The 11,071-nt window shown below is 39.7% G+C and overlaps 1 protein-coding gene across 1 annotated transcript; it reads right to left on the bottom strand.

The window, feature by feature from the left end:
- Positions 1-1,140: 1,140 nt before the first annotated feature.
- Positions 1,141-3,504, bottom strand: PRMT6 (protein arginine methyltransferase 6). Its single transcript, XM_036833487.1, is given in 2 exon segments — positions 1,141-3,415; positions 3,417-3,504. Coding segments are annotated over 2 exon segments (1,128 nt in total). The 5' UTR covers positions 3,450-3,504; the 3' UTR covers positions 1,141-2,320.
- Positions 3,505-11,071: the final 7,567 nt, after the last annotated feature.

The raw sequence follows: 11,071 nt of genomic DNA, 5'->3' as shown, positions 1-11,071 counted from the left end.
CTCGTCATATACGGCCATGCTCGTACTGTCAAACAACACCTGTAAAAAAATCAAAATGTTGACTAATTTATTCTGTATCACATTTTCTATGTGTCCAGCTGCTCCAGGTTTGCATATTACTTTTCTGCAATTACAACAGCAAGAAGTTATTGAGATCTTATTATGTACCAGGCACTATGTGCTTGCATGTATTAACTCATGGTATCCTCACATTTCTATAGGGCAGGTATGATTGTTACACCATTTGCATGGCAGCACTGGAGAAGAAACAGAGGTTAAGTATTTTGCCCGGTCACACAGAGTGGTGGAGCCTAGATTCCAGCATAAGCTGTCTGGCTCCAGAGTCCAAGATTTTAACCACTCTGCTATGTTGCCACATGACTAATGGCTTTAGCTGTATTTTTATGATAATCCATCTTACTTTGGGCAAACAGTAACAATAAGAATTTTAAATTCTGTGTAATTATGAAATACTTACCTTTTACTTCTACTGTTACCCAAAGTTTTAACTGGTGTTCCCTTTGTGTGCTTATACTGGCAATACTGTACCCATACAGCAAAGGGATTGTTATAGGAAGTTAAAACAAACACCAGAAATCTACTCAAAACTGTACACTAAAATGCTAAATAAATGTTCAACTTAAAATACAGTTGACCCTAACATAAGTAATTTATACCTCTAGCTTAAACCAGGCCTAGCTTGCTACGACTGTACCATTTACATGAGCTGACTATCCTAACATCAACATGGTGACAACTATAAATGTATTACTTGCTATTCAAGGATCTTGTAAAGTTGATGATTTTGTACATGTATGTTTCCCTTCATAATGGTAGATCTCATGTGTTGATACCAAATTTTAGAAAATTAGTTGTAATACTTGAATATTTTAATAAGCAATGAATAAAGGAAAAAACTCAGTTAAAATAACACAACTACGTTAGAGTACTTCAGAAGACCAGTTTTTCACACCTGTTTTCTATTAGCATACAAAAGCTACTAGTATGAAGAAACCATACATTAAGCATAGTTGAATTATCCTTAAGCTATATTCTGTAGGGGCTGTAACACGGTTTTTAAGAACAATATTAAAAAAGGTGAAATCTATAACTCAAACAGTACACAAGACTTACTTCATCTATAAAAATAGAGCGAATGCCAATGTTTTATTTGCCACAGAGATAAGGAGGGAAACATGGGTAAAATAAATTTGATAACATGATTCACACTTCATTACAAATGATTTTCCTAAATTCACAACTTTCACATTCAGCTGAGCTAAAAAGAAAAAAAACCCCAAAAAACACTAAAAAACTTTCACTTGATCAAAGTAGGCCAAATCACATGATCCCTCTGAATGAGGGAGTTTAATTTTCTAGCTGAGAAAATATTTTCCGTAATTTAGTAAGCTTAAATAATTCACCCATGATGATAAATAAGCCCTTGGGTCAGGATCAGAAGAAACCTCCTGTATCAGCTTATTTTAAAGAAGTACACAAAAATTTTATTATGGAACATTTTCTTGGTTAAATCTTAAGAGTAAAGACAATTAAAACATCCATACTACTTCACCATCTTTCAGGTCTTTTTCTCCTAAATGTACCTTCTAGATTTCTTAGGTGTGCTGTACAATTCCTTAGGGTGCTAAAGTTGATGAACACCTTACTCCATTAAGTTAAATAAAACTTCACTTAATGGAGTAAGGTGTTCATCAACTCTAGCACCCTAAGGAAGTAGTAAGTGCTATTTAAACTTTGTCCTCATTCTCCTCTCCCACGTTACCAGTAGTAAAATTTATTTAAAAAAACAATGAGAAAGAAATACCGTAGCCTAGAGGCACCTGGGAAGGGAGGGAATATGGCTCTGGAGAGATATTAGTCATATGGGAGATTTCTGGAGTCTAATTATAAACCCCTTTACCCCCTCCCTGGTTTTAGACTTAGGGTGTGAGGTGTCTGGGATGTGCATGGAGCCTTCACAAACTGACATTTTCTTCCTTTTTTCCCCCTTTTTTGCATGAAACAAAAGAAATACAAGTGCTTGGTACCACGTGCTTTTGAGGCTTAAAGGGCCATTAATAAACACGCTGTTTCGGTTGTTGAGGGGGATCGAAATCACTTTTTAATAAATATCGCCAGAAGAATCTCCTCGAAGGGAGACTGAAGTTATTCTCCCTCCCCAGGAGCCCTAAGGGGAAAGGGAGACGGAAGATAATGTCCCCTACTTGCACGTGAGATTTCCCTTTCTCCTCCGACCCCCCTCCGCCTCTACCGCGCAGGTCTGGCCGCCTCTGGAGGTAGCTGGGAGAGAAGGCCACGCTCAGTCCTCCATGGCAAAGTCTTTGGTCTTTTCCTCCTGGTCGCCCACTTTGTAGCGCAGCAGCACGCGTAGGTGACGGTGGTTGTCCTGGGAGGGCAGCAGCGTGATCTCTCCGGAAACGTCCGTATCTTGCTCCACTTGCACAGGCTCGTTCAGGTAGAGGAGTGCCTGCTTCCAGTGCGTGACTGGGTGAAAAGGCGAGGTGGACAGCACCAGGGGTTTCTCCGAGTCCCCTCCGGGGAAGGTCACCTGGAACCAGATGGCAAAGCCGTGCATGTGAGCCGAGCCGTAGCAGCTGAAGCGGAAGCGCCCACCCACCCCCGCCTCCAGCTCCTGCTCCAGGCCGGCGCGGGCCAGCTCCAGCTGAGCAAAGCACTGCGGCCGGGCCAGCACATCCTCGCCGGACAGGCCTTGCACCACGATTTCTGAGTGGCCCATGAGGCAGCGCGTGGCGAAGCTCTCCAGGCAGCTCATGTCCACACCGTAGAGCTGCTTCATCTGGCTCCAGAAGCTTAGGCGCAACTCCAGCATCTGGTCGCTGATGGGCGCCACGAACAGCTCGGCGGAAGCCGGCAGTAGCAGACCGCCCTCCTTCAGCCACTTGGTCCGCGCGTGGAGCACAGAGCTCAGCATGGACTCGTGCAGGAGTCCGCAGCCCATCCACTCGCTCACGATGGCATCCACCTGCTCCGGCAACTCCACCGTCTCCACCGGCCCCGGCAGGACGTGCACTCGGTCCTCCAGCCCGTTGAGCCGCACCACTTCCCGGGCCTGTTGCCAGATGTCGCTGGCCTCCACCGCGTACACGCGCCGGGCCCCGGCCTGGGCACAGAAGATGCTGAGAATGCCGGTGCCCGCGCCCACGTCCAGCACGGTCTTGCCCCGCAGCGCTGCCCAGTTCCGCAGGATGCCCAGGCGGTAGGCATCGGTGCGGACGCGGTCGGCAATCATCTCCTCGTGGACCGATACATCCGAGTAGCACTGGTAGTACAGCTGGTCCCGCTCCCGCCTAGTCCTCCGGGGTCGTGGCAGGGCCACCTCCAGCTCTCCGCCATCTTCCTCTTCAGTTCCCTCCCCTCCTTCGCCGCCGCCCCCCCGACTCAAGCTTTCTTCTCTTGGGCTGCGACATCTTGGCGGCTCGGGCCGGCTCCCGGCGTGCGTTGCGCGACGAGGCGCGAGCTCTGGGAAGCTGGGGCTTCTGGTATTTGTAGTGCGCGCTCGTGCCGCCCGCTTCTGGCGGGGCACCGGGCCAGTGCCCGCCAGATTTCTCTGAGCTGTACTCTGCTCTTTTACCTGCTGCTTTGGTGTCGTGGAATCCCTCTCCCACCACCCCGCACCCATATTCTATGATTCTTTACGTTCCTCCTCCTTCCCTTAGATCCTCGATTCTCTTTTGCTTTCACTCCCTTCCTGAAGTGGACACGCCCACTTAAAACTAATAAATCCATGTTTTGTCATGTCTACTCAACTCCCAGATTTTTTATTACACAGAATTATCTGGGCGGCACCGTTCATACACTACCGCCTCATCTGGACAGTTGCAACTCTTAGAGCTCTCCAAACGTGGAGATTTGGAAATTGCACTACATGTTTTTCTTCTCTGTTTTCAGGGGAGTTAGGATGCAAAGGTGTAAATGGAACAAAGTTTTCAGGGGAGTTAGGATGCAAAGGTGTAAATGGAACAAAGTAAAAACCCAACAGTGTAAAACCCTGGTTCGGATTCCAGTGAGACCACAAATTAATGGAATGATTAGGGCAAGCTATATAACTACTCTTGCCTGCAGTTACCCATTCACCAGCAACAAAGAATCTTCAATGCAGTTGAAAAATTAAGTCTCTGGTCTCTATTTTAGCAGAATGGTTACTTGGCTCTTAGTCCTGCTCTGGTAATTCTGTGGCTCATTCAAGAGTTAAATCTTGGAAAGGTTCAAACCAAGGAGCAGTTGAAAAGCAACAGTGGTGTGATACAGTGAAACCCATTGCCAGGTGTATTCTGGTAACCAATTATTTTTTTTCCCCCAGAGGTAACTGAATCCTTCATCCCCTGTGATCACTTCTCTGCTTCAACTCATTTTTTCCTGTGTATCTCCTTGTCTGGGAGAGATTGGTACTCCCCTCTTCCTCTTTCATTTTCCTTTCAGTCAACTATCAGCTGTTAATCTCTTCCCTCTTGGTTGTTCATAGTAGAAATAAAATACATTTTAAAATACATGTGATGTCTATATGGGTGTCTGTGTTCTTCATAAGTAAGGTGAGAAAAAATTTTCTCCCAGCTTAAAAAAATCACACGAAGAAAATTGACTTTTATTTTCTTGTAGTCTCAAACTATGTCTTTTAAACAAATGAGCCTGTTTTCCTTATCTGGGGGAAAAGTTCCTTCACCCCATTCTCTCTATTAATCTGTCATTGAATGAAATAGGCTGATTGACCTGACATCCTCAGCTGTACTTCTAACTCAGGGCTTTCTGGCTGCTCATAAGAATCCTCTGTGGAGCTTTTAAAAAATACCTATGCCTGTGTCCCACTTCAAACTAATTAAATCAGAACCACTCCAGTGGAGCTTGCGCATACAGTTTTAAAAGCTACCCCGGGAATTTGTGCAGCCAGAGTGAGAAATGTTCGTAATGATTTTAGTTAAATCTTGCTCCATTATTTTCATTGGGTAAATTATCTTTTTTCGGTGGCCTGGGCTCAACCATTTAAGGCTAAAAATCCTCAGAGCATTTCCTCTCTGCCCAGTTTGATATCTTGTTTTAAGAAAATAGAGGCCCAGAGCAGGACATGGGATTAGAGTTGAAAATGTGACTGCTTCAATATATTACTTCTAGGCTGTTAATTAGTGTATACTTCTCCCATTCTTTCTGTCCTCAAAATCTTTTCCTCCCTCTTTTAAATGCATTGACTCCTCTACCCTATTTCCAATTCACTGACTTGTGGTATTTTTTAAGAAATATCTGAATATAAGTTTTGTTAGTTCTACTTCCAAAATATATCTGAGTCCATCTTCTTTTCTCCTTATCCACTGCCTACACACTAGTCTAATTTCCCGTTTTTACTTGTATGGAAATCAGTCTCCTAAGAGATCTCTCAACTTCTAATCATACTCCTGTCTAATCCATTCTCCACAGAGCTACAAGAATGAGTTTTTAAAAATCTAAATTGGACCATGTCATTCTCCAGTAACTTCTTCCAGTTACTAAAACAATCCAGTAACTTCAAGTAACTTCCCATCTTATCTCATACTTCTCTTCCCAGCTCCCTCTTGGGCTCAAGATATACAGGCCTTTACATATGCTCTTCCAGGACCTGGAAAACTGTTTTTCTTCTTAGCACTTCACTTCAGTGGCTCCTCATCTGTCAGGCCTCAACTTAAATATTACTGCCTAAGAAGGTCCTTCCCTGGCTACTTTAAATACTATTTTCTAACTCAAGACACTGTTTATTTCCTTCATAGCTTTTATTATTAGCTGAGTGTACGTAATTTGTCTATTTGTTTTTTGTAAAATATAAACTCCAGGAGACTTGGACTTTTGTTTCCCCACTATTGTAGTTCCTAGCACTAGAACAGAGCCTGACATGTATAGAGTGTTTAATAGTCTTCAGTGAAGCCTGTTGTGGAAACAATTAAATCGTTATTCACAGGGGAAGGAGAAGAGAGTTTTGCTTTTTGTAGTGCAGTGTGACAATTTGACTCTGGTAAACTCTGAGATAAATCCAGATATAGATCAAATTTAGGATAATCCCAGATGTGAGATGATTTCCTTTCCAAACTCTCATAACCCTTTTAGATAGAATAATGGCAAGCCCTAATTTTATGTCCAGATTAGAGAGAAAATGGCCTGTGGCACTTCCCTTTCCTGCACTCTGGCTTGATACAGAGAGCACTTTGTTTACTCGTCTTTTCTACCGCACTGAGTTGTTTTGAGTAAGAAGAGGACCAGATCATAGTCCTTCTCTAAGCATTGCATCTCAGCAGCTAACCACCCGGATGGGAGAAGAATTGGAGCTGTGCCGGCAGAGTGTTCTTTGTGTTTGCGTGCCAGTGGTCTACTCACCACATCTATTCAATGTGCAAACCCAATGTTTTTCAAATGGATCTTGAAATTGATTTAATACACCTTCACCAGCATTAAAAAAAAATAGAATAGAAAATATCAAATACATAAAATGAATAAAGGTATTACTTCATAAAACTTGTTTCAGTTAAGTATACTATATATATATATATATATATATATATATTTCTTGCTACAGATTACAGTTAAAAGTTATTCTCCAAAAACAGTGTAAACTTTGATATTTTTGTAACTTTGCTTTGAGTATGGTACTGCTTTGTCCTCTCACTTATCTTTTTAGGTAGTCCTCAAATGTTATCATTTTTTGGTAGCTTTTTCAACCACTCTGTGGCCCAATAACCCTTATATATAACTTTTTTCACTCATCCCGTTGTACCAAAGCTATTTGTACATCTGGCTTTTCCATGCTAGACAATGGACATTTGAACACCAAGATTTTTTTATTTCTCACTTTTATATTAAGAATCTAGCATATTGTGCTGGAATCTGAACCATTTGCTCATTCCAGATTGGCAGTCCTGAGTACACACAGGATCATAGATGTGTTTTGTATGACTGTGAGAACCATGGTCGATTTCTGCATCACACACATTCATGCATTTATCCAATCATTCATTTATTCAACAAACATTCTGGACTTCTACTCTGCACTAAGTATTCTAGAAACAGGGGACATATCAATAAACAAAAAGACAAAAATCCTTACCTCTAAAGAGCTTATATTTTTGTATTAATGTTATCTATTAATCTTATGTTTTTGTTTCTGTTTTTACTTAAGTAAAGTATTATACTGCTTTTAACTATCAACTTTCTTTCTTGTATTATTTTACCTTGGGTCCTGATGTGATTTCCTCCCACAAGTACTTATTTCTAATTTCTTTTCCTCTTTAATTTGAAGGTCTGTTGTTTAAAAATGTGTTTTAAAGCCTAGTATACAGAGCTGCAATGAACATTGTAGTACTTGACTCTTTGTGAATTATGGTTTTCTCAGGGCATATGCCCAGTAGTAGGATTGCTGGATCATATGGTAGTTCTATTTTTAGGTTTTTAAGGAACCTCCATAGTGGCTGTATCAATTTACATTCCCACCCACAGTGCAAGAGGGTTCCCTTTTCTCCACACCCTCTCCAGCATTTATTGTTTGTAGATTTTTTGTTGATGGCTATTCTGACTGGTGTGAGGTGATACCTCATTGTAGTTTTGATTTGCATTTCTCTAATGATTAATGATGTTGAGCATCCTTTCATGTGTTTGTTGCCAATCTGTATATCTTCTTTGGAGAAATGTCTATTTAGGTCTTCTGCCCATTTTGGGATTGGGTTGTTTTTTCTTTTGATATTGAGCTGCATGAGCTGCTTGTAAATTTTGGAGATTAAGCCTTTGTCAGTTGCTCCATTTGCAAATATTTTCTCCCATTCTGAGGGTTGTCTTTTCAGAGGGAGGAGATATGGGGATATATGTATACATATAGCTGATTCACTTTGTTATACAGCAGAAACAAACACAACATGGTAAAGCAATTATACTCCAATAAAGATGTCAAAAAAAAAAAAAAAAGCCTAGCATAAGAGTTGAAGGTAGTTCCTTTAGAATTTCAAGAATTAATTATAATTCTCAAAGTGTGTGTTGGGAAAGGGTAAAGGAACAATGACGAACAATGTTATAAATATCTCTTTGACATGAATATTCATTAAATGATGTAGTTCTTACCATGGTGCAGTTACTTGGAAGCTGCCAGCATAGAAAGAGGCACTTCTGTCAAAAAAAAATCCTTTATAGAAAATGAACACAAAAGGTGGTGATTTTTTTTTTTTTCACACACACACACTGTATTTTATTTTTACAAGAGATAAATAGACTGACACCAAGCATTGTACATGGATGACCACAACAAAAGCAACAATGATTGCAATTACCAAACGTGAAACACACTCATACTATGTCATAATATTGACATTCAGTCCAGTAATCCTCCACTGTAACAGCTCCTTTACTTTGCAGTGAAAATTGATTTGTATATTCTTTGCCTCTGAGTCCTTGTGGGATTTTTTTTTTTTTTAAATTCAGACAGAAAGTCACAAAAATTATACTCATCCTCATCAGTTCACTCAGTCCCATGTAATTAATTTTTTTTTTCATCTTGATCTTTTGTTAGCACTTTTATGAGTTCATCAGTTTTTCATTAGAGTTCTGAAAATGCTTATTCATTCAGTTCAGCAGTACAGTCAGTTACCAGAAACCTGTACTTGTCAGAGTCTTTTCCATGAATTTCTTGAAGATGAAACCCTTTTATAGGAACATATTTGCAAAATCATCAGAGTACACCCAGAACTGTCTGTAAATGACAAAAGACTTAAAAATGACCACGGTTAAAGATTTGATGAAAGTTCATAATAATGCAGTTGACAAGAAAATTAGTTATTTCTGAGATATACATTTTAAAGTAATAACTAGGATTATTACTTATAACATTATACCAGAACATATAAGATTTTTAGAAATTTCATGTAATGTCTGAAACATTTATATTAACATATTTCCATACATATTTCCATACAAATACAAATATAAGATTTTTAGAAATTTCATATAATGTCTGAAACATTTATATTAACATATTTCCATACATATTTCCATACAAATACAAATATAAGATTTTTAGAAATTTCATGTAATGTCTGAAACATTTATATTAACATATTTCCATACAAATAACCCAATGAAAGTTCAGTAGTAGTTGTTTTGTTTGTTTTTTTATACTGCAGGTTCTTATTAGGCATCAGTTTTATACACATCAGTGTATACATGTCAATCCCAATCGCCCAATTCAGCACACCACCATCCCCACCTCACCGCAGTTTTCCCCCCTTGGTGTCCATATGTCCATTCTCTACATCTGTGTCTCAACTTCTGCCCTGCAAACTGGCTCATCTGTACCATATTTCTAGGTTCCGCATAAATGCATTAATATACGATATTTGTTTTTCTCTTTCTGACTTACTTCACTCTGTATGACAGTCTCTAGATCCATCCACGTCTAAACAAATTGGAACATCAAACATAAAAAGCCTAGGTATATGTTACTCTCTTGATGTGTGTAGTGTCTTTTAGATCCATGGTGTATTGGCCCAAATATTAAACCTAATACTAAAACAGATGAATAGCAAATTCATAGCTCCCTGATGATATTATTATAAGTAGTTGTAATTCTTTTAAAAAAATGTGTGTATTGAATTGTTTCAGTAGTGACAACAGGGATATTATGAATTTAATACATAATTAGCGATTCAGTTTAAATTTATTGAGCCCTCTTAGTGTATTGAATATGGCGTTTTAACAATTTCAAGTGTAAACATTGGTTATGACATTTTAACAATTTCTGCTATAAATCAGGCCACTATATTGAAAATAGTACAGAAAAACAGGAATGTAAATTATAATATGGGAAAAGTAATGTATTGGTGCATCTATGGAAATAAGCATTTGCACACCTACCCCAGGAGTAATAAGAATCAGGTAGTTTAATGAAAATCAGGTATTATGGTTAATGAATAACATTTAATAAGATCTTCCTCTCTCCTTTTTTTTTTTCTTTTATGAAAACCTTTAATATGAAAGGAAACCAGCATTTGCTTGTATCAGATGCTTACGTTCTCATAGCATTTTGCAACTGAGGGCATTTAAAGTGCATAGAAGTAACGTAGTCATGGTAGACCTGTGATGCTCAAAGTGAGTTTCTAGACCAACAGTATCGGCATCACCTGGGACATTGTTAGAATCACACAGTCATGAACCCCACTCTGTAACTAATGAATTAGAATTTCTGAGGTTGGGGTTCTGCAGTCTTTATTCTAACAGTCCTTCAGGAGATTCCAAGGAACACTGAAATTTGAGAACCACTGCACTAGACAATCTGAAGACTGCTAGGACCAGCGTGAGGCCATGTAGAGATTATGGAATGGAAGGTCTATTATTTTTCCTACTGCTGTAAAACAAATTACTACAAATTTAGCAACTTAAAACAACAAACATTTTTTATCTCATGGTGTCTGTGGGTCAGGAGTTCAGGCACTGCCTCCCCAGAACCTCTGCAAGGTTGTAATCAGGGTGTCTGCCTGGCTTTAGTCCTTTCTGGAGCTTGGGATTCTCTCCCAGGCACGTGGTTGCTGTTCCTTGCAGCCGTAGGACTGAGGTTTCCCTCTTTTCCTGATTGTCAGATGGAGGGTATTTTAGACCCCAGAAGCTGCTGGCAGTTCCCTGCCACAGGGTCATTTTCCAGGCTCTCTCACAACACTTGCAGCTTACTTCTTCAAGACTAGTAGAAGACGCTTTTTTATCTCAGGGAGGGTCCTATTCCAAATAATTTCCTTGCCTCTCACCTCCCCAGGATAATCTCCTTTTTGATTAATTCAAAATCAACTGATTTGGGATTTCAATTATATCTGTTAAATAATGCTTTCAGCTGAAGAATATAGCTCCGGGTAAAGAGACCAAGGGTGTATTCCCACTGAAGTTTGATAGATATTGCAAAATATCTTAAAATTATTCTATGTCTCAGAGAACTATGGGTATGGCTCATGGCATGGGGAGAAGACCAGATCACATAGATCAGAAACCAAGTTTTAAACAAGCTGTACACCATATCTGAGCCAAAGATTTTAATACAGCACAGTTT

This window comes from Balaenoptera musculus, chromosome 1 (genome assembly GCF_009873245.2).
Source record: "Balaenoptera musculus isolate JJ_BM4_2016_0621 chromosome 1, mBalMus1.pri.v3, whole genome shotgun sequence".
NCBI classification, from domain to species: Eukaryota; Metazoa; Chordata; class Mammalia; order Artiodactyla; family Balaenopteridae; genus Balaenoptera; species Balaenoptera musculus.
The sequence above is the reverse complement of the archived record's forward strand: the minus strand, read 5'-3'. Positions and strand labels throughout refer to the sequence as shown.